General features: G+C 34.7%; 1 protein-coding gene across 1 annotated transcript in view; it reads left to right on the forward strand.

The window, feature by feature from the left end:
- The window catches only part of LOC145660786 (uncharacterized), a 126,129-nt gene that overhangs the window by 40,462 nt on the left and 58,083 nt on the right, over window positions 1-27,584 (forward strand). Inside the window, exons 3-5 of the mRNA XM_081726194.1 lie at window positions 15,220-15,516; window positions 21,325-21,472; window positions 22,900-22,969. Of these exons, the coding sequence (XP_081582320.1) occupies window positions 15,220-15,516; window positions 21,325-21,472; window positions 22,900-22,969 (515 nt within the window). The remainder of the gene's footprint in view (window positions 1-15,219; window positions 15,517-21,324; window positions 21,473-22,899; window positions 22,970-27,584) is intronic.

The following is a 27,584-nucleotide window of genomic DNA, read 5'->3' on the forward strand; positions in this document are numbered from 1 at the left end:
TCCTTGAACCTTCTTAGTTCTTCTGAGGGGTCGAATGTTTTTTTTTCTTTCTTAGAGATTTCAAAATTGGGGACGCAGTTACCTGGTCCCTTCCCCCTCTCCTTTTATCCTGCTGGTCTGGGCCGGATACGGGGATCGGATTTCAATCTTAGAAGCAAACTCTTGTGGGATTGGGATCTGATGGACACAGAACTTGCATCCTTGGCAGCAGGACTCCCTCCTAGTTTACGTATTTAAGTAAACCACCCTCTTTCGGCATGTGTGAATATTTTTGGCTATGAGTTGTTATATATTTAAATTCGATCACTCTTCTGTGTAGTGAGTAGTACTTTAATCTTTCTTCTTTCGTTGGCGCCGCTTTCTCTCTCTTGTCTCTTCCCTCTTACTTCGAGATTTTTTTTTAATTTTCAACTCCCCCCCCCCCCGATTTTGAAAGTATGATATATCAATGAATTAATGTATAATTTTTTTTTAACGAAATGACCAGCTGAGACATCTCAAGACACGATTCGTTTGATGAAATAGTTAGGGACTGGGTTTACATTATATTTGACCCATCGACGGGGTGAGTAACGATTCGGTACACCGTAATTTTCCACTTTCATTCCTTCACCATTGTCCGTCTGGGATTTTTTTTTATCCAGTGGTCACTTTCCATTTAGTTTATTTCCGTGAATGTTGTTGTAATATTGGGCCCAAAGTTAAGATAAAAATTGTTTTGTTTATATATGTTCATGTATTTAGAAATGTTCTGTAATACGTGCCTGCCTCACAATTTTTTTTCTTTCCTTGATCTACTCTCCAATTGGATACGTGAAAATTTAAAATTACTAGACGCGCGGTATAAATGAAAATAATATTTTATGATGATACGTCGGAAGTTTTGTTTCTTGGTGTAATGTTGCAACTTTCTTGGACAAATTAGTGTTGGGGTTATGTAATTAAATGTGTGCGCGTGTATTGAAAATATATATATATATAGAGAGAGAGAGACGTCGAAATGTAAATATGTATGAAATATAGAATATTAAAGTGAAATGAAAATGTTAAATTTATAATATGGATATATGTAAGAGCACCGCATCTGCCCCATACGTTTATTGGTTGCCATGGGTTTTAAGTAATGTTTTCCGACGAATGGAATGATGTAGTCTAATTTTCTTTTTAAGGAATACCGCCGCGAACTTAAATAATTTCTTTTTGTTCTGCATAAATGTAATTAGTAATCAATAATGTAAATAGTTTCAATGGCATGCATTTCAAAATAACGGCAGGTCTAAAACATAATCCAATCCCTCGACAAATATTATCCTTTAGTGATCAACCAGAAATTCTTTTTTTTTTTTTTTTGGAAAGTGTACCGAGAATCCCCCCCGTTTTCCAATGTGTATCCTATGACTTAACCAGTGTTTTACCACGATATAAATCACCACAATCCTCCCGACTAGTGAAGATCTTCTCAAATATAAATACTATGAGTAAAAGTTATAAGTAATTCACAAATAAAGTGTTATGATGTGTCCCAGTGATGAATGACTAACTAGTAACCTGGAATGGACTGAACCGAGAGGAGAATTCTCCTCTGACCAAATGTTGTTGGTGAAATCCCTAGATGGGTATAAACATTGTAGTATGCGAGTACTGTCACAAACTGAAAATAGTTGATGAATGGTTTTATAAACCAATAGTCATATATATATATATATATATATATATATATATATATATATATATATATATATATATATATATATATATATACAAACTAACTTAAATGGAGCGAAATGTTTTGGACACTACGAGTAGTGCGTGATTTGTAATTTGAACGCTCAGAATTATTATTTTATTGCTCGACGTGAGGTAGAGACTCATAAGTTCTAATACACCTAAAATTTTTTTTCTTTTCTTTCCTCTTTGTCCATTTTTTTAAAAGTGAAATAAGTGTCTTCTTTGCGTATGTCGCAAATCATAATTTGCTTTAGCATGCCTAAGATACAATATATGTAATTATTTTTTTTTATTTGTCAAGATGCTTGAATATATAAAAATTTACTAAAATATAACTCTATGTATTCTATTAATATAGAACCAAGAACTTGTGCTTTTAAGATTTTCTTTGTAATTATTTTTGCTTTTCACTATGAATGTAATAAGCTATTTGTACCCTTGTAGCTAGTTGGTTTTCCTTTAAACATATATACACTGTCCTGAGTGAGTGAGCGAGTGAATGCATGATAGATTTAATTTAAGTAATTTTAGTAATATCATTTGTCATATTAACATCTATAATATATGTGTCATGTTTTAATATGTGTGTGTTAAGGTAAATAACCTACGTCATGAAAGACCGCCACTAACAAATTTAAAGTCGGCTCTAGGAGTGAGACAAAATAACGGGATGAGCCTAAATACGACATCTTTCTTCCAGGAAGTTGAAACTCTTGTTGAGACGATACATAAATTTTATATTGAGTTTATATTTATTTTTTTTCTTTCTCTTAACTAATTCATATGTGTGGTCGATCTCAGATCATGGAGTTCAGATATTGGATAGTTATCAATTATGGTTTGAGATTAAATTACAAAGAATTAAATTTCACTTTTCTCATTTCCAGGTCTAGGTCTGGGCAACCCCACGAACGTGGTGCCTGGAGCTAGGTCTGGGTGGTATGAGGGAACATGTGTCTATTCCACATCACTTCAAATTTGATTCTCCACTAATAGTATTTGTAACGATTTACCGGATAATAACCATTCGAATTCATTACTATATCTCCTAAATCATCCAGTAATCCATTCTCCTTTAAAATCCTCAATCTTTCCTTTTCCCTCTCCTTTTCCTTTTCTTTTCTTATTTCTTTCTACTTCTCTCCCCTCCTTTCCCTTCTCACTCTTTCTTTTCTTATTTCTAACGAAACTAAAAAACTAATTAGGTCGTGACTGGGAGTAGTCGCTATCAGCTTGGTCAAAAAATTCGATTCGATAAGTTTCTTCGGAAGTCCGATTTGGGATAATTACCTCTAAAATGAATATGTACAGAGACTAAGAATAATAATATAATTGATTCAAAATTTACTTTACTAGAAAATTTTTACAGTTTCAATTAGTAGTGGATATTTCATTATCACTCTTTGCTAAGTTCAGGCGACTCCTCCTTCAACCACGATGTTAGTTATCACGCCCAAATTCGTTTTTCAATTTTCTTTACAAATATCGATAATTCGTACTAACTATTGACACCGGTACCGTAAGTCCAACCTCAATATTTGTAGACTGCATGCAGTATTGTGTAGGAAGTAAAATGTATAAATAGAGGAGAGAAAACATTGCACAGAAACATTATGTTCATATGTTGAAAATACTTCTTTTTTGTATTTGTTGCAAAGTATCTTCAGCTATCAGGTTACTTTGCAACAAAGTTTATATGAAATGAAATCTTTGAGTTTTACGTCCCACGATTATACCGGGTATGCTAAAGGAGACGATGGTGAGAATGAATGGAATAGTAGAATGAAAAATATGTGAGAAAACGGGAAAACCTCGAGAAAAACCACACACAGTATTTCTCCAACACAAAGCCCATTTAGCACGTGCTGGGATCGATCCAGGAACTTCACGCAGGAGAGGTGAACGCTCCCCAAAACACAACCTCAGAATATATTTCATATAGAGTAACGTATAGTATATAATACAACGTATATTTCATACATGTTGTATAAAATGGCCGGTCTGAAAGGCATGTAAGCTAAAAAAAAAAAAAAAAAAATACAATTGCTACTCGATTTGTTTACTAGCATTGTTTTTTATCTATGGTACTGAACATCGCACACCAATATCATTATGTTATGTCACATCCTTTCAAAACTAGGAACTGCAAAGTAGACCTGCTTTTCTTCGTGATGTCCGAAGAGTAGACGGCTGAAAGGCGAAAGCAGGCAAGTAGCATACAAATTTATGATGCTGAAGGTGTTATTTTTCACAGCTATGGAGAAAAGAGAAACATAAAATAACAGGAAATCTTTGTTTTACGTTCTACGAATATGCTATGTAGGCTGAAGGTCACAAATGAGTAATGAAAATTGATTATCTTGGAATACGATTTGGTGGAATAATGAGGGAGAAAAATAATCATTGATTAAATATTAAATTGAAAAGAAATAAGAGCCTGACGCTCAAATACTTATCTATCCGGCACCCATCTTAATCCCCATAAAATATCATGAAGTGTGATTGATTCTAAACCCAATATTAGTAATAGTAATTTAACAATAAACACAGAATATATAATTTACGCACCTTGAAATGTAGAAAGTAATGATTGTAATCCCCAGCTTTCCAATAGACCTTTAATTTCTCCAAATGAAGATTCGGATATCTTGTTTCTTCTCAAACAATAATGGGTTACAATAATCAGTTGCAGTCCAAAGCCAAGTCACTAAGTTAAGCATGAAAATAAAAGAATTCATTAGTTAGATGCATACAAAATCCTACGCATGTAAATCCGAATCTACTTGTATTAAATTGTAAATTTAAACAAACTAAATTATACTACAGTTATAGTGACATCAAACATACATTAAATAAGATATACAGAGTGTCTCAAAAGTCCCCTGACATAGGGTAACTGTTATTATCAGAGTTACAACAAAATGTAGGAGAGGAAAGCATCTCCAAATATGATGTTTTCAATCTAAAGTGAAGGAATTTTTAAAATCGGATGACTCGTTTGCGCTGTACACTCTTTATGCGCCCAATGTGAAATGAAAATGCAACGTTGCCATCTCCCTGGACCCAAAACATAAGTGAGTGAAGTTACTGTCTTTTACGCTAACATGTCAATGGCCAGCCTCCGTTTCAATCAGTAACTTCATTCAGGCCAGGTAAATGACCACGTTGCATTTCATTTAAAATTGGGTGCATAAATAGTATACAGCACAAACATCTCGTCCGATTTTTTAAAAAGTGTTCACTTAAGATTGAAAACGTCATATTTCGAGATGTTTTTACCTCTTACATTTTGTTGTAACTCTGATAATAACAGAGTCACCCTATGTCAGGGAACTTTTGAGACATCCAGTATACATCATAAGAAGTTCCTTTCTAAATTCTACACGGATGTGGTTTCATTGAATGTGAGGTGGGTGATATACATTAGGCCTTTTGGGAGTACGTCACACGGACGACCGTAATTTTGTGTTCAAAATTTTTATTATGAACTGGTGAGATATGTGATACACATGGCCACGGGCTAGAATTTTCTTAGCGGTTCAAACTCGCGGGCCCTTTTTCCTTCCCCATTTTGAATCGGTACATGAAAATGGGATTTTCTTTATGCTTGCCTGCGCCGATTTTGAAAATTCCTTCACTAATCGACTTTTCTTGACGAGTACTACAAGAATCAGTTAAAATCTCGCGGTCCCTTTTTTCCTCCCCATTTTGAACCGGCACATGAAAATGTGATTTTCTTCATGTTTGCCTGCGCCGATTTTGAAAATTCCTTCACTAATCGATTTCTCTCGACGAGTACTACAAGAATCAGCTAAAATCTCGCGGGCCCTTTTTTCTTCCCCATTTTGAACCGGTGCATGAAAATGTGATTTTCTTCATGTTTACCTGCGCCGATTTTGAAAATTCCTTCACTAATCGATTTCTCTCGACGAGTACTACAAGAATCAGTTAAAATCTCGCGGGCCCTTTTTTCTTCCCCATTTTGAACCGGTGCATGAAAATGTGATTTTCTTCATGTTTACCTGCGCCGATTTTGAAAATTCCTTCACTAATCGATTTCTCTCGACGAGTACTACAAGAATCAGTTAAAATCTCGCGGGCCCTTTTTTCCTCCCCATTTTAAACCGGTACATGAAAGTGTGATTTTCTTCATGTTTGCCGGCGCCGATTTTGAAAATTCCTTCACTAATCGATTTCTCTCGACGAGTACTACAAGAATCAGTTAAAATCTCGCGGGCCCTTTTTTCTTCCCCATTTTGAACCGGTACATGAAAATGGGATTTTCTTCATGTTTACCTACGCCGATTTTGAAAATTCCTTCACTAATCGATTTCTCTCGACGAGTACTACAAGAATCAGTTAAAATCTTGCGGACCCTTTTTGAACCGACACATGAAAATGCGATTTTTTCATGCTTGCCTGCGCCGATTTTGAAAATTCCTTCACTAGTCGATTTCTCTCGACGAGTACTACAAGAACCAGTTAAAATCACGCGGACCCTTTTTTCTTTCCCATTTTGAAGCGGTACATGAAAATGCGATTTTTTCATGCTTGCCTGCGCCGATTTTAAAAATTCCTTCACTAGTCGATTTCTCTCGACGAGTACTATAAGAATCAGCTAAAATCTCGCGGGCCCTTTTTTCTTCCCCATTTTGAACCGGTACATGAAAATATGATTTTCTCCATGTTTGCCTGCGCCGATTTTGAAAATTCTTTCAGTAATCGATTTCTGTCGTCGGGTACTACAAGAATCAGTTAAAATCTCGCGGGCCCTTTTTCTTCCCCAACCCAATATTTTTGTATATTTTGAATGTATTCAAGTATAGAACAAAAGTATTTAATTAATTCCCTTAGTAGGCTTCTCAACTTAATATTTTTAACTTAAATTTTATTTATTTTAATTATTTATTTTCTTGTGACTCAATATTTAATTGCAATCGTTCATTAGGGAGAAGGGTGGGCATTCTCAAATATATAAATATAGTATTCTTAAAATTTGTGTGTTCTCGTATTATTAGTTTCTTCCACTAGACATGGAAATTGCAAATTAATACCTGGTAAACCTGAAAAATTCAGGGAAATTGAGTTCCATATTTATGTATGAACCCTGCTATTTACATTTTTTTTCGATTAGGGAGAACTGTACAAAAGGGTGTTTTGGGAATGGCATAACAGTAGGTTTCTGGGGGTGTTGTTCGAAATTAAATGAAATCTTTAAGTTTTACGTCCCACTATTATGCTGGCTAGGCTAAAGATGACGGGATGTTGTTCGGTGGGGGTCAATGTTGCGAATTTTGGGAAAAGTCGCTAAATCAGGGGAATTCGACCTCAACGATAGCGTAGGGTGACCATAAAATTTTCAGTTAGAAACGGGACAGGTTCTGGCAACAATAGACTTTTAGATCTATCTTTGTTCTTATCAGTGCCTTGATATCAGAGTTCCCCCCTCTCTCTCTTTGTTACAGAGCGGGTACTTATGAAAAAGGAAAGACACGTTGAAGTTTGTTCAACACACAACCAACAAACAACCTCTGCTGCCTTTCGAGCAGTACTGCAAACTATAGAGTATGTTTAATATAGGGAATTTCAGTTGAATTTTTGCCTCTTTGTTATTATTAATTATTAATACTTTTAAAAGGAGTAAAGGTACTGGGTTTGTTTTTACTTCTTTCATTTACATAAAACGGGACGAATACTACTTTTTTCCATCTACTGACGGGACGGCTGGGACACGCCTCTAAAACGGGACTGTTCCGGTCAAAACGGGACGTATGGTCGCCCTACGATCGCGACAAAAAATAATTTTTCCGGTTGGAGACTTTTTTGGGTGAGTTTGAAATGACGATTTGGCTACTTACAAATTTGGCGAATTTTTGCTACAAACAAACTGTTCATCTGTAGAGAAGCATTATTAGTTCAAAACAGTTTTTACGTTCGTTTTTTCTGTTTGTTTGTTTTAATCAGCGCAAGTGATGAAGAGTTTGGAAATACAGCGTACCAACTGCCCCACAATCCTGCATTGTTATGTTACCCTTGCCCTCTAACGAAGAACAACTACAAACTTAATGTCCTTTAGTTCGCAGAGTTTCCGTTGAGAGGCACACGTAATACATCATTACCGATAGCAACAAGATTAGCTATAGATGCGTGAATAAGGGCGAAGTGGGTGTTTGTTATATTTGTCCTTTGGGGTCTTTTAATTATTCTGCACTTTTTCTTTTGCAAAAAAATTGCTTAACGTAAGTACTGTAGTGTTAATTATTTCGGAACTATTTTGACTCCACAATATGAACAAAAGTACCCGAAACAATCTGAAATGATCCCTGAATTAAAGGATTGGTTGCGCCCTGTTTACAAAGATGTGAGTAGAACCAGCGGCGCAAATCTGTCTTCAACATTGGGGGGGGGGGTTAGACCATTACCATACTTTTTTTTGCGATGTCCAAAATACTTATGAAGTTGAAAAACAATGTTGTGGAGGATCAGAGTTGTCTTCAGCGTTGGGAGGCTGCAGATTTGAGGCTTATTCTGGGGGACGTCTATTTTATCTCACGTTCCTTTGTAGAAATCGGACAAAAATCATCAAATTTCTCCCAGAAAACACATTTCAAATCGGATTATTGGGGAGAAGTCCCCCTCAGTTCCAAGATTGGAGGGGACATGTATCCGTCATCCCCCCGGGATTTGCGCCAGTGAGTAGAACATATTGTTTAGTTTACATCTACGACTTTAAAACAATGCTTATAGGCAATGAATTTCTCGATTATTTTTTATAGCGACTTTTCACCCAAAATTGGAGTTGACACATCTCGTTTCGCAAACTTATTGTCAACATTTTGGCAACACTGGTTGCGGGTAGAGCTACAATGGATGAGTCAAGTTATTTTGTCGCTTCCGCTGTGAATCTAAGTACAAGATTCCAAAAATTAAAATATTTTTTGGTTCCAAACAATGTCTGCTGGGTGAAAGTATAGACTGGAATGTGTTTCTCTTCATTTGCATGCAAATGTGTTGCCTTTCCTACCTTATCTTTAATCCCATAGTAGCTTCTTTCCGAAAGTTAAAAAAATGCAATTCTTCCTTTCTTAATAGTATTTATAACTCAAAGTATTACGTAAGCATTGTATATTACTTATGTAGCTCACAGATCCGCAGCTATGGGCGAGCAAGCAAATCATGTGCCCCGGGCACGTGGTTGGAGGGGCGCCTAAACGAGATGTTTTATATTAGTACTTTTCCTCGCGGTATTTAATACTTTTCATCAGAGTGCGAAATCGTGAAATCAAAGTGAGAGGAGACTGGAGGAGTGAAGAGAAAGAAAGAAAGAGAGAGAGAGAGAAGAAAACGCTCGCACGTTTACACTTCAAAGTAAATTAAGTCTTGTTTATTTTTTCTTTCCCCCTCCTCCCCTCCCCTAATTTCTACTGTCAAAGTAAATAGCTAAAAACACTCCCAGGCCAGAACCGCATCTACGTTGGAAATTTGATCGAGATCGGTCGGATGGTTCAAGAGATTAAGAAAAAATGAAATGAAATGAAACCTTTGAGTTTTACGTCCCACATTTATGCCGGTTAGGCTAAAGGAAACGGTGATGATGAGCAATGAATGAAATGGTGGAATGAAGAAAGTGGGAGAAAACGGGAGAACCCCGAGGAAACCCATGCACACGGTGTTTGTCCATCACATAGTTCATTTGGCGGGGGCTGGGATCGAATCCGGGACCCCAAGCACCAGAGGTGAACGCTCTACCGCTGAACCACCGCGGCCCTAAGAGATTAAGAGTCACAAACATAGTCACTTTCAATTTTGTAATATATATATATATATATATATATATATATATATATATATATATATATTGCATCACTAACTAAAATGCTGATAACTGATAACTAAAATGCTTGGATTGTATATATAAAAGTCGCCCCCTGCCCGTGAAAAGCTTCATTCGAACTCGGAATCGAAGAATTGCATCTGTAAAGCAGTGCTGAGTTGATTTTAACGTTCCTTTCAGCAGCAAGGCTGTATGAGACGTGGACCTACAGATTAACGTGGAATCCGAACCATATACGGTCCGGCCGGAAATCGAACCCGGGTGTCCCATGCCAAAGGCGTGTACACTAACCACTTAGCCACGAGGGAGCTCATCTGTAAGGCAGTGTAAGCAAAAACAAAAAAAACGCACACTGGATGTTTGCGCAACTGAGGGTCAAAACATTCTCAATGGAGTATGAGAAATAGTAAACGTCAATCAAAGTGTGCTTTTGCTTATTCATTACTTCGTTAATACGTAATTCCTTCTAGAAATAGTGAAACAATACTATGAAGAAACACTAATTAAACTAATAACTACTACGTTGTATTTCTTACCACACCACGAAAGTAATATACCGTTTTTACCAGCCACAGAATTGGAACCTAGTACTATACTGCATTAGTCACGTCGTCACGAAAGCTGAAATTCAAACACCTGGCACTCGTAGCTCTTGAAGCTGTGTTGTAGCTACAGTATATCACGCGGCCTGCGTTGGTACTCCTCAACATAAATACGTCACAGCCCAAAGCCAGGAAACATCACAGACAGAAACCAGGGACACAAGCAGTGCCTGACAGTTCACGAATTCAAACCCGCCAAAACTCAACTCAACATGACCTTCAAGAAAAGCTCTGTAGTAGAGCGCTTACCTCTGACCCGTTAGGTCCCTGGTTCGATTCCTGCTCCCGACAAATAGGCTTTTGGTGAACACTGTGCGTGTGATTATTCTTAAGACTTTTCAGTTTCCTTACATTTTCTTGATTCCACCATTATCATGTATCTCATCGTCCCCTTTTCACTTACATTGATGTACAGTACGCAGCAAAAAACCTGCAACATGAGCATATAAGTTTATTGTGAAACTACGCCTAACAGCCCAGGGAATCAACATAACGTCTAAGTGGCATGAATCACGCCAGGAGAAACCTTGGGGTCCCCCCTGCACACTTATTTTGTAGCAAAAGACTTCGTCGTTTCACAATAAACTTACATGGTCATGTTGCAGGTTTTTTGCTGTGAACTGTACAATCATGGGGTGTTAAACTAAAAGCAAAAAAAAAAATCTTGCAAGTATCCTAGTAAAATGAGTTATCTAGACTACACAAGTGGCCCCGTGTAGCGTAGTCGCTAATGCTCTCGCCTTCGGTGCGAACGGTCCCGGGTTCGATCCCGGTGGGGGAACTCTGTCGAAAAAGTATCAAAAGATTTTAAGTCCAGCCATCCTGAATAAGGTTTCTTTGGGTTTTCCTCATTCAGAGCAGGCAAATGCCGGAGCGGTACCTAATATATAGATCCCAGGCCATTTTCTTCCTCCCCCAATCCTTTCTTCCCTTCCTTTCCCCGGATAGTGTGCTCACCGAGGGAAGTCATCCCTCATATGTGACGGGCTAACAAGGCCATTGATGCCGAAAGCCCAGAAATCTAAATCCTAAATCTTCTCTAAACAAGGAAATTTTCGCGCTGAAAACGGTTTCTTAGCAATTATGTTAAGCAGTCCTGTAGAAAATCTGCACCAAGTAATAAATCGTCACACATAAAACGGAATAAATAAACACATAACATTCATTTTGCTACCTTGAAACGTAAAATGTTTCAAAACATTAATATTCAAAGATTTCTCAAAATTCAGATACACCCATTACATTCTCCTCAATCATTAACGAGTTACAATAGTAAGAATTGTAGTCATAAACTACATTACTTACTTAGTACTATATTAAAGCAAGTTACACTAAAAGAATATATAGTTAATGGAATATTTAACTAAAGTAATAGTTAACTATTGTACTTACCCAGGCTTTTGTTTCCTTCCTCTCTTCTGTTCCGTTTGTAAACAACCTCGTTTCGCAAGCAAAAGACGGTAGTTCAATGACGTCAGCCATGGAGAAAGAAACAGTGTCTATAGGCGGTCTGGATCTCACACACAGATGAACGTATATAACATATAGCTGAAGTATTTAACATACGTATACGTATGTAAAATACAGAAGATTGTTAGATGTCAGACATCCTGCAGCCACATGATGTAACATCTAAGCGGGTAAAAGGCAGTACCTGTGTAGTATATGGATAAAGTACGCTCCGTACAGATTTCCTTAGTAAACATAACGAATCCTTGTATTTGTACAATATACCGCTGTCCGGATAATTGATTTTTCTCAGTGTGTGTTCTTAATAAGTAGTGCCTATAGCCTTTTATTTTCAATTTTAAACTTTTATTTAGAATAGGAAGAGGTTCTAACTTCTACATAGTTTCACAGCTTTTGATCATTCTCTTTAAGTTTATAAGTGGACGTTTTCCTTGTAGTCCTATGTAAGCTTCGTAAGAATCTAACTATAGTCTTTGGACTAGCCAATATAACTCTATAGTGACTGATACTGTTCAAATCACAATTGTGTGGCCACGCATAATTTCGGTATATATTTTGATGGTTCTCCTTTCGGTATAAAATTAGATACCTGTAATCTACACCATATTCTGTGTCAAAGGTCGTTTAGATTATGTGAAGGTCATTTCCGGTTGTCCCTGTAGAGCGTTCGGAAGTTACCCCTGACTCCAACCTTCGAAAAGCCGAAGTGGTGCGTGATAAACGGATTTGTGTATGAAAGTGTCAACATGACAGGTAAATTCATAATAATGTTTTGTTTCCTTTATAAAAGCACATAAAATAACCAATTAGCAAGACCATAGGTTTATTTGTCACATTATGAGAGCAATTTCTTTAGGAAAATGGAAAATGCGTGTTTTGTGAACCTGTATTTTGCCATCAATATTCGTATTTGGAGTTGTAGTAACGATAGAGCGGACACTCAGAAAAACACCAAAAATATGACTAACTGTAGTCTGATATGTCTACTTGAATATACTACAAACTCAGATTCTTCTGGAAATCCCCTATATATTTAAAAAAATCTTTGTACTTTAAGTCACGTGTATGATATTAATCCACAGTGAAGCAAAAAAGTCAAACTATCAAAAGGAAAAAATGAAAGGACATCGAGGCTAAATACCGTCCTAAAGAACGCTTAATCATCCTCTGCATCGTCAGTCCAGTCACCATCCACCTTACTCTGGGCAACTTCGACGTAATCCTCATACGATGTAGAGTCATGGAATGTGGTTGGGTCGTGCCTGCGAAACGCAAAGTACCAGAAAACCGAAGCTGCATGATCACAGCAGCCTATCACCCTGGCACCGGCCTTACACTGGCAATACCATCCCAGGATATCAGCAACATCATACTTTATCCAGAGAGTGTAGGTGCGGGAACTCGTGTGGCGAGACCCAATTTTAACACGAATGAAATCATCGTCTTCCTTATTAAAAAAAAAGAATTTATAGCTTCCTCCAGTGTTCACATGCTCCCCAGAATAGCTTTCTGCTTGTTTCAGCTAGTATACGCTGAGAGTTAGTTCACACAACATCTCTTCGGACAATACATTAAAGTACGAAAGCTGTGCCGCATCCATCTGATCCCATTTCATTTTACTGCGCTCGAGGTCGCAATCTTTCCAGGTTACCGCAGTTTGGAGTTCGTTTTCTTAGTGAAGAAGAGCCCACATCGTTAGTGCAATGTACTCGAAGTGGGGGTGTCAAATATGAGTGGAGGCCGAATTGTATTGCAAAGCGCACAAACAATTCGCACAAAGTTCTCAATAAATGGAATCTAGGTATTAGGTTTAATATGTCCCGGGGCCTTCGATCTCTTCATACTTTAATTGGCGGACTCGACAACCCATCTTATTTTTCTTACCATTGTTGTGTGTTGTGTTTCTGCGTCTTTGGAAGGAAGCACGGCATTTGACTATGGAATCTGAGGTCTTCTAGTATATGCAGTGAGTCTCTGAAACCCCGGTCTACGACGAATACATCGTCTTCTTTTAACCAGGCACACATTTTTCAAATTCAGCATGGAATACTATACCAGCTCAAACAAGCAGAAAGCTATACTAGAGCGCATGTGAACGCTGAAGGTGCCTATGAATTCTTTCTTAATCAGCAAGACGATGATGCCATTCGTGTTGAAATCCAGTCTCGGCACACAGTATGAATAAAATGCGATATTGCTAATATCCTGGGATGGTACTGCCAGAGCAAGGCAGGCGCCAGGGTGATAGGTCTGTGCTCACCTAGCTTCGGTTTCGTATTACCTTGCGTTTCGTAGGCACGATCCAACCGCATTACATGACCCTACATCGTATGAGGATTACGTCGAGGAGTCCAGATCATAAGGAGGTAATGATAGTTTCCGGAACTAGATCATAAAATTCTTTAACGGATGAAAGTGTTAATATCGTAATTAACCGACTTCATAGTGGGCATGTTCACGCATATCTTTAACATAGGTGTAACGAGTTGGTTATCCTTTTTCTTAATTTTCAAAGACTATACTATATTGCAAGTTCCATAGAAATATTATCATGATCCGATGAAACTTTATAACATATCATAGTGTTAGTGATTTTTATCATTTCACTTTGACGGTGCAACTTTGGGGAGGGGAGGGAGGATAACTATTTATCTATCTATCTATCTATCTATATATATATATATATATATATATATATATATATATATATATATATATATATATATATGTATATATATATATATATATATATATATATATATATATATATATATACTCAAAAATGACTGATATTAGTGTCGAATCCATTCTTTTCGGGGTCGCTGAGATGAACTGTGTGACTTCCGATGCCATATTTAGTCCACAATATTTAATTTTTATTTGTATAGATTACTTATTATCTATTTTCTGATTTTTATTACATTTTCTTTGTTTCCATCAGTTTCAGAGTACTTCAGTAATAGTAAAAATTGACTGACTAACAGATCATAACTATTTTTTTTTTAATCAGCGAAGCCGGTAATTGACGCTAGTACCTGTAGATCATAAATTGGATGTGATAATTGATCCTTGAATAGTTTCGAGTTTCTTTTCGCTAATAAATTCAATGAGTTACATATTATTAATGTAGTCGCTGGAACTATGTCTTCAGTTTCATGCCTTGTAGATTAAATTCAAATCATAGAAACAAACCTGTAGTAATATATTTTTAATTCTATTTTCAAGTGATGTCGAGAACTGTTCTTTTTCTCAAAATGGGCATAGCCAAAATGTATAATTGACTTAGTTCAAATGGGGCTCATTTTCAATAGTTATACATAATTTGTAGTCAGTGAGTTGTACTTATGTACTCTTTCTTCAAAATTTCCCATCTGAACGTTTCCTCTTACCCTTAAAGCGAATTGTCGCTTGTTTCCTGCATATTCTTGACATACCTATCACATTTGTTAAATTCTAGTGTTATTTTCAAACAATATACTCCAATTAATTACAGTTTTCATAACATAGGCATGTACAAAATTTGCAATTTTGAATTATATTATCAAACTTTGGTATATTTTATTTATTTATTTTTATTTATTCCAGATGAAAACCAACGTCAGCAAGTGCTAAATGCTATTAAATTCTACCACGAAGCTACGTGTATAAAATTTATTGAAAGAACAAATGAGCCCGATTATATTGTGTTCACGGATGGTGCTGGTTGTAGCTCAAACGTCGGCCGCCAAGGAGGAGCTCAGAAAGTCACCCTGAACAACCCAGGATGCATGCGACTGGGAACAATCGAACACGAGATGATGCATGTTGTGGGATTCATCCATGAACATTCCAGGCCCGATCGAGATGACTTTGTAGACATTAAGTGGGAAAATATTGATGATAGTAAGTGTAATTAAAATTATGTGAACTAGATAATAATGACGGCAGATCGGGAGAATAAAGGATATAATCAAATAGAGCATCCTCCTTCGAGATAAAAAATTAATGGATAAGCACAATCCGGTTATTTGTTCCATTGTCAATCAAAAGTTACCATGTACCCACAGATGCATAAACATCTCAAGGATGAACTTTTTGACCATCTGTCTATTGGAAAATTCTCTACCAATGAATACCAATGAAGTTGAAGATTGTCATGATCATCTTCTTAATGCGTGACTCCTACAGGCGATATTTCTTGGCTTTTGGGAATCATTGACTCTTGTATACCGAGCATTAGCATTTAGATAATGTCTCTTATTGGAAACCCTGCTATGGTCACTAATCACAATAGTTTTCAAGTTACAGTTTCGGATGCAGGTTTTCAAAGTTTGTTGCAAAATTTAATAGTTGTTCAGTAACCTCTCTTTTTATGGTTTTAGCTTATTGATCTAGAATGAAGTCACTTGTCTTACTGTAATTTTGGAACCAACACCTCCACAACTTTCAGTTATATCCGCAAGAGATAGTAAGTATTAGGGTAATTGAAAAAAAATTCTGCTTTTTTTCAATCATACAGTACATGCACGACAATATTGGTCCGAAAAACTATCGGAGGCACTTTGTGCAACTCTCTCGCATCTTTTGAGTTTAAATGTTTCAATTATACCCTTTTCAAGATTCTGAAAAGTTTCAGTGACATATTTTGCGTCATCATTTCTTGTAAGCAGTTATGGTGCTCTCTATTAAGCATTCCATGACAAACGTTCAACTTAATATTACTATTTGACGGAAATTTTGCGTACATGTACTTAGTTCAATGGTTCATGAATCTTCCCCCTGCAGTAAAATGTTTAAACGTTTATCAAAACCATTTATTTCAAAAGCTTAAACCGTTATTGAAATGTTCGAAATGATATACGTTTAAAGCTTTACTCTAAAAGTATCGTTTAACAAGTCCTAATATGTATACAACAGGGACAACATCGAGAAGATATTCTATGGTGGATTTTTTTTTTTTTTGTAGCGTAGGATTCTAAAATATAAACCAGGAATAGATACAGCTAGCGTTGATTTAGAGCTTGAATTCTAACATGAACCACAATCATATAACGTAATCGACACCTATATGGAACTAATTTGTAAATCTTTTAATCATTACCTAACTGCGAAGACATATGCGCTGGAGTGAAAACCCTTGCTCAGTCAAGTACTACTAATGCCTCTAGTAGGAGTTTTTAAAACTAAAATTCTTAGTTAGCTGTTTGGCACCGCTTGCTTGTCATTGCTGTCTACAAACACCTGCAGGAACGGTGGCAAAAAAATCTTCTAGAATAAATTAACTTATATTTGAAATTTATATTCTAAGTTATTAGGAAGTGATTGTAATATTCTGGAAAAGGTCTGGCAAGTTAATAACATAAATTTATGGTGTAAAACATTTGTGTGGCAATTATGGTTCAAAATTACTTGCTACAATTTTGCCTTTGCATTGCCATGCCATTATAATACTACATACCAATTCTTCATTCCACTGCATATATTTACTAGTACAGTCAATATATTCATGACTCGTATCCGGAATATAGGCAACCAGTAGTACCCATGGTTGCTGTGCTTGATGTGAACGTCCACACACACACACACACACACACACACAGGCAATTACACAGATACACACTGATCTTCAAAATAGTTCAAGTATCATTTTCTCTTTTGACCTATCCTGCCTCGGGTTTTTGCATTTTGGAGATGACGGCGATTTCCAGGTGGCTGCTGGTCTCATTAGTTGTGGATCGTAGAGGAGACATCATGTTTCATCTCTTGTTATTATCCAATTCAGGAACGTTCCATCAGCGTCAGACTTCTGATCGTTGGTCTTGTGTCAGAATGCGTGGGACACGGTGCTGGCTGACACGCGACATATTCAAGTCATCCGTCAGAATCTTGTGGCACGTATCATAGCTGTTCCGACTGCAGCTGCAATGTCTCTACCGATTAGGAGCGGTTAGCTCGCACAACCATTGCAACCTCTTCGATCTTGCGTTCTGTTCGGACTGTTGTTGGCCTTCCTAGTGGTTCATAATCCTCTAAACTGTTTCTCTCCTCCGTAAACCGTTGGTGCCACATAAACACTGGACTGCGGCCCAGGGCGTTGTCACTCTACACTTGTCTGATCATCCGCAGTATTCCTGCAGCGAATTTGCCTAGTTTTTGGCACAACATAAATTTCCCCGGTTGCTCAAACTGCAACATTCTCCAAGTCTGCCGCGCCGCAATCAACTCCTTCCACAACAGAAACAGTACGTCTCTTTACACTCTATGCACAGATTTGCCTCTTGCTGGGTCGAGATATGAACTTCCACTGCTTCCTCCAGGATATCACTTATCAACTGTAGTATACCATTAGCGCCATACTGCGTCCAGTCCACGAACTTATTGACTGTAGTAGTATAATGTTACTTATTAAATTAATATGTTTCAAAGTTTCTGCAAGTTTCAATGGTAAATATTGTTTTGCAAGTTTGCGAAACTTTGTATAAAATGAATGTTACCATGTGTTTCCAAGTACGATACTTGTTCAACCTCATAAAGATAAGGGGCCTTATGCAGAATCGTTTTGTCGTGTAATTAGTGACATGCTAAAAACTTCGACTAACATATGTTTCCTGTAGTAGACAGGTCTTTAGTATGACACTAATCATATGTCAAAACGACCCTGCATAAGGCAGAAGAAGTTTAACTAAATTACGCAATATATGCTCAGAATACCGAGGACTAAAAATTCTGTATCTGAGCTTTAATGTTATGTACTTATATATTCACATATTTTTTTACAGTTGTTGTTCCTCATATTTTCATTACAAATAAAAAGAGCAACATAGATAATCTTCAAAAAAACATGCATTCGTCATTCCGCCACCAACTTCATTTGTAGGTTGGGTTTAATATTATCCACATTTAAACTATTACAAACACTTGTTATTATATACATAGCCCTATGAAGGTTTACTTTTCTTTTACTTTCTTTAAAAATTTCTAGATAATTATTCATACAATAAGTTAGAACTTTAACATGCTCATGCAACTTAACTATTATGCCACTTTTTCTCACAGAAAAAGCTTTACAGACTAGTGATTTTCTTTTCTTTTTTAATATGTCTTTCTCCCGATTACGTGGCTTGACATTTTTGATGCTTCATTTCCATCTTTCTCCATTCCAAACAACACCCTCTATTAAATCGTTTTCTTCTAAGTCCATAATCACATTCACACAATCTATCCATAGGCGTACATCGCAATATTTATCCTTATTTTATATTCTTGTAAACCGTTGATTCTCAACCTTATTCCTATCATGACCCTTATTTTATCACATCCCATTTTATCTTCCCTAATTATGGGTCATATGATAAAAAAAAATAAAGTGATTTCTAATTTTGGTTTTAAAAACCTTAGACAGTTGTTAGAAAGTTATTGAGTATTTTAAGTGACTTGATAATGTACGTCATTGCCGCACTAGGGAAATTTCCCTATCCTCAGGTATCTCATTAACTTTCAATTTTAATTGTATTTCAATATGCAGGTCTCGTTGTATTTATATTTTTCTAGCATTTCAATATGCAGTTCTCCTTAGTTTCATATCGTACCTCTTTTATTTAAATTGTTTTTTAAACAATTCTGCAACCGTTGAAAATGTTTAGTAGACCTATTTTTCTGCTGTTCTTAATAGTGCGTATAAAAATAAAAATATACCTATAAGAAAAAAATTAAAAATATTATTTAAAATTATTTTCCGGTATCAGGTTGTAATTATATCTTCCGTTTATCTTCCGTTTATCTTCCGTTTATCTTCGAAACCCCCAGTTGAGAAACAATTTTGTAAACAGTAAATCAGTAAAAGAAAATAGTATACAACATAAGAAAGAAACCATGTTAATTCGGAATATTTAAGTCACATGAAAGAGGTAATGTTTTAACCGTCTTATGTTAAAAGAGAATATAGATCCTAAAGAGGTCCTACTGAAAGAATGGTCCAGTAGACACTCTTTAATCCTGCAATATTGTTTTAACTAGATATCAAGGAAATCACTCTAGATAGAAATGAAAATGTAATAAAAACATGTAATTTTGTGTTTACGCACAATCTAACATGCATCGTGTATAGATAATATAAATATCCTACTGCACAAAGTATTTCGTATTTTTTATCAGAAATTGTTGAATAACCACCTTTGAAATCATGCTTTATGAAATTTTTGTTTTCACGTTTTTCAGGATGATTAATTATCTCTACATTTTGCTGTATAGTGAGAGTTACAGCTTACGCTTACTAGCTTTATTAGCACATCAAGAACTCGTGCTCGGCTTAGAGTACATTTTACAGTGTAACACTTTGTGTGTACGTAGTTTTAATATAGTGCAAACATAATATATATCACTCTACAAAACAGGAAGCACTGTGTTGCAAAAATGTCCGAATCCACTTGAAAGAAACGCGAGCAACTCCATCAGTGTCGACTTACAAAATGTGCCCTTTGCCACACCGTAAAATGCTGAATTAAAGAGCGCTTACTGTAATTTGTTATCAACTAGAATTCTAAATCCTTTGGTAGATAGTTTTATTAGTAATTGTTTCAAAAAATTACACTCCGTTATCAAAAGTATTTTTTTTTTACCGAAATATATATTAATTAATTTTCTTTTCTATTTTGATAACACATAATTACTAACACGTGTACGATCAAACTTAAAACGCATGCATATATGGTTTGCTAGCGTGACAATAAGCGATGGTTTGCATAGTATGGCAACGAGCAATACATGATATCATATTTTGTCCATTTTCTAGGAGTATTAAGATTGCAAACAATTGTTTGCTATGTACCGTAGTTAAATACAGAGAAAAGGAGAACTAATGTTGTTCAGTTGCTTCTTCATTTTTTTTATTCATAGGAACCAGGGTAAGATTTGTTGCTGCGATGAACATAGGATAATGTGATAAGAGTGATAATACATATGGTATATAATATATTATTGCAGTCAATTCGATATGGTAGGATCAGCTATTAGAATGGATGATATTCTAATAGTAACAATATTCTAAAATCCTATGTATTGACTATAAACAATAGCAGATGATATCTCAGCCACTAACAAGTCCTCACATGACCCTGAAGTATGGATCGATAGCAGCACAGCAAAGAGAATGTACAAGAAACTCCGAATATCCAAAATAATAACGGGTGCATCAAACACCTCACGATCAGTCTTTTTGGGGTTGACCATTCCTCTATCTTTCTCTCCAACTGCTTGGGTTGGTACAATCTGACCCTTTGGGTCGGAATATCTTTAAAAAAAACTACCCACTTTTGTAGACTATTTGAGTCGAAGAAGTTAACCCATCCACAAACTTCGAAGACTGCCTGAGTCTGGAATTCTCCAATACAAACGCTTTCCGTACTCCTGTCTTGCTGCTCGGGATAAGATTAAGACTTATAGAAAGGGACATAACTATATCACCAGATTTAGTTTTTCTTAAAAACAAAGATTTGTATTACAATTAATATTTATAATAAAAGTTTAAGGGTCTAGAAACATAAAGCCCCTGTAGGTTACCCGGGTAAGACAGAAACTGCATATACGTTGTACTACCATAATAGGTGTTTGCTTCTAGTTCACTTATGTTTCAGTAACATATTGTACAGTGGCGTATGCATAGGAATATACATGGAAAGGAATTTAAGACCTATTAAATGTAACCTTTTTCAGGGCACACTTTTAATTTCAAACGAGAAGGAAGAGAAATGATTGATACATTTGGTGTTCCTTACGACTACGGTAGCGTTATGCACTATCCCAAAAATGCATTTGCTCTTGTTCCTGGAACGCCCACGATTGAAAACAAGGCAAGTAAAATGTAAAGTAAGTGTTTATATATAATATTGATTTTGCATATAATAACAAATATATGCACTTATCAGCTGTTTTCGATAGTTATAACTCAAAACTATTACATATTATGGCCAAAATAGAGTTTCAGTCTTTCAAATTGTATGCAAACAAAAGAAAATAAACAGCAATAAATAAATAACACAATAAACTAACAGCAGCAATCTTAAAACTAAAACAAAAAGAATCACTTACGAAACAATCATTGATGTTTCTGTTAAACTGCCAGTACGTCAAACTGTAGGGTCTTAAAGTAAGCTACTTGGCCATACCTCTAAAACATTTGGTCGTTATTTCACCATAAATTATATTTTTAAAAATTAATCCGCAAAAGGGACTTATATATATATATGACTACATGATATTATTTACAGAGTGTTTACCAAAATTATCATTGTATTCTACATTTGAAAAGAAACTGCAAAAATTAAAACAAAGCACAGTGGAAATTTTCACAAAGTATGAACTTAAAAATACTTTAAACTTATGAATAGGGTCTGTTTTCATAATATCATAATTATGTTTAATATTGAACTAAAAATCTTTCGAAAGCTAAATGATTCCATTTTCGCATTACGTGAGACAGATGGGATTCAATTTATGACGGGAGTACATGTGGTTAGCATCCAACCGTTAAGCTTTAAGCTTATGTTTCACATAAATCTGTTACTGAGCACTGACGCTAAATTTGAAACAAATTAAACTAATTATTAGTGAACCATCATTCATCAAGGAACACCGATTTCTGTACAGAAATTATTCCAGGTCGTTGTTTCATAATGACTAAAATACCGCTTCTTTCAATATTTTATTAAACCATACCTGGATATTCATTTCTAACCTTAAATGACAAAACATTTCAAAAAATCGTGCTCAAGGTTTGAACAAGAAATTTTATTCTAATTTTACGTGTTTCACTAGTATATTTTGATACCAAAGTGATCTTGTTTGTCACTGAATCACAGTTAAAGGGCTGAACGACTGCGATTATTATTCTTTATATGTATATAGTTGTACTTATTTTTAGTAAGTTTATATATATAGTTTCATGTTATTAACTTAACGAATTCTTGATATACTAAATTTTGTGCATAATTTGTGAACCCCAATGAGATTCGCTGTTTACTCTTACTAAATAATTTAACTAAAAACATGTGATAAATAACATTTATTCTAATTTGGGTTTATCTTACGGTTATATATCAATTCATTTTAAAGCGTCAATTTTCTCTTCTATTGCCTAAATTCATTGATTATTATTATTATTATTATTATTATTATTATTATTACATATCCAATGAAAAGTATATCACAAACCGATGTTATATACCTTGACATGAGTAAAGCTTTTGATTAAGTTGATCATAGATTACTCTTATAAACTGTCAAACATAGGTGTAACTCCCTATTATCTATAATTTTTGAAAGCTATTTGACTGGTAGAAAATTGGAAATGTCCTGTCAGGTACGTCCACTATCAGTAACGGCATTCCTCAAGGTTTTCCTCTGGATCCATTACTTTTCTCAATTGTTATCAGTGATTTACCAACAGTTTTACAACATTCCAATATTTTAGTTCATGCTGATGACATTAAGATTTTTAGAGTAGTAAACAACATTGAGGACAACGTTAGGCTAAAAGAAGATTTAAGTGGAATCATTATATAGTGCATGACCTACAGTAACAAATCATATTATTATATGAGCCAATAAGAAATACAAGGTACTATAATACAGAAAGTTGACACAATGAAGGATTTAGGTGTAAGATTTCACAGGTCATTACGCTTTAGTGATCGTATAGAGAACATATATAATGAGGCAAGAAAAATAATTGGTTACCTGTTTAATCAATGGCTTGCATTTTGTCAATCAGATACGTATGTACGTTTACATAAGTTACTGGTAAGATCGAAACTAGAATACGCACTACTGATTTGGAACAGAATATAAATACTCTCATGAACAAACTTGAAATGGGCGAAAAGTGTTTTCTTAGAATACTTTTTTTATGTTAGGACTATGATATTACTCAAACACATATGAATACTGGAAAAAATATTTTAAATTGGAACCGATGGCTGATAAGAGAAATTTAACTGACCCTGTATTTGTAGAAAATGCACTTGACAACCGATGTAACTCGGACTATATTTTTAAAATGTTCATTTTAAATTTGCAAATCACGGTGCAAGAGTAAAAATTGTATTGCAACCACATGATAGGAAATATATTTTAAACTCTAGACTATTAACAATCTGTGATAGACACATATCTTAAACTGTGACTTTATTTTTTGAATTTTTAATATATCTTAGTAGTTGTTTATATTTTTAATTTTAATTTTTGATGTCTCAGTGTTTTAGAAATTGACATAAACTACACTCTTAGAGTTTATCTTATTATCAATTCATGTTTGTAAGTTAATCATTATTTATCTCTTTTACTATATTATAGTGTTAAAATAATGTAGAATATGAACAAGTGCTGTATTTTTGCTGCGTTTCAGTTGTTCTCAGCACTTAAAATAAAGTTTATTATTATTATTATTTTACCTTAGAAACGTTTATAGCTTTGTTGCTATGGAAAGGTTTTGTCCATATGAAATCTTGATGGGCGAGTTTTGGCTTGCAAGAATTTGGGCGGCGTAGTTTTGGCCACGTGAGATTTGGCCCGCAAGGCTAGGCAAGTTTCTGACCTGCGAAGTTTTCGGCGACAAGGTTTAGGTCACGCGAGGTTTCGTTGGACGTAGTTACGGTCACGTTAGATTTTGGATTGTGGATTTTGGACAGACAGGTTTCGGCCGCGAGAGTTTGCCCATATACCACACTATATTTATTCGGATTTCATTACTCATTAACAAAAGAGAATAGTTGTTGTTGAGTATTTTGGTGTCTAGTAACCGAAGAATATCGTGAAATTGAATGTGTAGAACCACATAAACAAACAACATATTTAAATAACAAATTAAGAGTATGGCCATATTTCTATTACACACAGACAATCTACATTTTCCATTATTCCGAACAGGACACTTTAACTAATATAATTTAGTACATCTAAACTTGTCTCTTAACATGCTTTTGGTGCATCTTTTTTACGTTCGATTGCAATTGAAAATTAATTTTATGTCCTGTGCCTTTCTATTTCCTTACACTGTAACGTCATGTAATACAGTAATGTAATGTGATACAATGCACATGTCATGTCTTCCTTATCTTATGAAACACGATACTACAGCACATAAATTCTACTTTATTTCTTAACAGTGTGTCTTCTCCGAGTAATATAATTAGATTTTAAACTTGTAACTATCTCCTGATCAATAAGTTTCAATATTTAAATAATTGTTTCAATTGTTTCAATGAACTGTCTGGATGGGTTATAAACAGAAAAATAAACTATATTTTACTTTATCCTATCGAATTTCATCAGGTAGGCAAGAGATAAAATAAATCTTCCATGATAATGTGACAAAATTCTTCTTTCCGAACTTCCACTAACAGTTTATATTAGCTCAACAAACATTTATTTGTATTGTTTCTTGGCAAGCTGATGAATATGAGTAAAATTAGGTTAAATATTTTTAATATTTCCCTCTATAACGTAACCGTGTATTAATACTCATTTCTTTATAAAATAATTATAAATATACATGGGTAATTATCTTTCCAAATTAAACACTGGAATATAATAATGATGTTTTTCAATACGAAAAATTTTCAACACTATTTCATATTTCATATCCATTCGTCGACAGATATACTAATATTTTTATAAAAATCATTTCAATAAACTCTAAAATAACTATAAAAACTAAAGCTATGTTATTCCTTTAAACAGAAATAAGGCAATCATGCTTGTGGATGTTATCGCACGTGAACTTTTAAAAATCCTATTTAATACAAACCATATAAAGTCAACAGAGCAAAGTTATATTATATCATAAAGCGTTAGCTATCCTGCCGGTAAGAATATTTTAACGTAATGCAATATCCAATCAATACAAATTAGAAGAGGTTGAATGGTAGTTTGAAGTATTATTATAACTTTACACACTCACAAATGCCTTAAGGGGCCCATCACGGCGAAATTAAAATACCATTAATTTTTACAGTAATTATGTGATAACGTCAAATAGATAAAATATAATCAACAAAGTGGAACAAGAGCTCCGTAGACAATATTATTTACATGATATATCATTATCACAACTCACTTATCTACTTTCGATTTCCAGCCATTTAGAAAATCGACATTTATTTTCGCGTTTCTAAATGGCTGCAAACGAAAAGTTGCTAGGTGACTCGTGATAACGGAACCTCACGTAAAATAATATTGTCTAGGGCGCCCTTGTTCCACATGTTGATTATGTTTTATCTATTTAAAGGTATCTCATAATTACTGTAAAATTAGCGTTATTTTAATTTCGCAGTGATTATTCCTCTTAAACGAACTCTCCTTCTTCTACATAGAAAAAAGCAAGTATCTCGTAATTCATGTTAAATTAATACCTTATATAGTAGCTTTTCAATTAGTTGTAAAACAAAACGGACAATAAATTGATGCATTCTTTTCCTTTGGCCAAATTTTCCATATTCTTAAATGTTTTAATATGCGTTTCTAAATTTAAATGTTCTCTGTATGTACTACATATGTCGATGTGACTATATATGAGCAGTTAGTAAAGGCACTGATACTTAATAATTAACAACTTCCTTTGTACATCGTATAAAGCTTAAATAAAATAAATTGAATATTAACTCAATTTTTAAAAATTACTACTTACTAAACATTTAACATGGAGTTACAAAATCGTTTAAGCTACCCTTATGTGTGTATGTGTGTGTGAAATGAAACATAAAAGTTTGTTTTTTCTGCTTAAAATACATATACTGTAAATGATTTATTATTAAATATTTTGTATAATTATGAATATTAACGTACTAATCATCTTTATTTAAGACTTAAACGTATAGTGAATTTAGTTTCAAGGAAAAGGAAAATTATTATGGTATTAAATATATTTTAAATCGATATACTAACGCTTAATTATGTTCTCAATATCTAATAAAATCACGTATTACTATATCAATGGAAGACTGTTAGACATTCAAATTTCACTTGCCATTCACGTTTAGAAATTTGACAATTGGTAATTAATTCTTTCATATCTAAATCTTTCATATCTAAATCGTAAACAATAGCAGCAGCAAATTACATAAACCTATCGTAGAAATATTTCAATTACATGGTGTTTCAAAACAACACCGACAACATTTGGGAGGTGATTCCTGACGTCAAGATAAGACGAACAGTATAGACCAACCTGAGTGTGCAAATGCTTCCTTTCGGAATTATATGCTGCGGAAAACATGTCAAAACAAACTTCCTCCAAAACTATGAACTTGCCGTAGTCGAGTGAAGACTTTATTAATGAAATAGTATAAAAATATGCCCTATCCAAGTATTCGTGTATCAGAATCCTGCGGTATTTCGGCAACAATTTTTATACAGGTAGTTGGTGAGTACTTCAAATTATATGCCGTAGTCAAACAGCTTCTATAAAAATTGTTGCGTGAGTACCTTAGGATTCCGAAACATATGTTTTTTGATAGCGAACATATAGTTCATATGTAAAGTTTTGACCCGACTACGGTAAGTCCCATAGTGTTTCATCTATGGAAGTTTAAACTTCATTTTTTCATGTTTTTGGCAGCCTATAACTCCGAAAGGAAACCTGTACAACCAGGTTGATCTACCTGTCGTCTTATCTTGAGGTTAGGCATCACCTTCCAAACCTCGACGGTATAGTTTAGAATAAACATTCCATTGGTATTACTGTAATTATTTCTGCTAATTCGATCAGTTAAAATACAAGGAATACATGACAAAAGAAATCATGAATATATATCGTCATTTGATTAAAGGGGAAACATTTGTTTCATAAGCAATTATAATTTAAAACGATATGTGAGGATAATTGTTTATAAAATAAGTTTTAATGAAAAGGCAAAAATTATTGAAATTTCAAAGTTTTAACCTGAAACATGAAATTTCAACATTTTAGCCTGAAATAT

The sequence above is a fragment of the Thermobia domestica genome, chromosome 9 (genome assembly GCF_964235325.1).
Source record: "Thermobia domestica chromosome 9, izTheDome1.hap1.1, whole genome shotgun sequence".
In the NCBI taxonomy this organism is placed as follows: Eukaryota; Metazoa; Arthropoda; class Insecta; order Zygentoma; family Lepismatidae; genus Thermobia; species Thermobia domestica.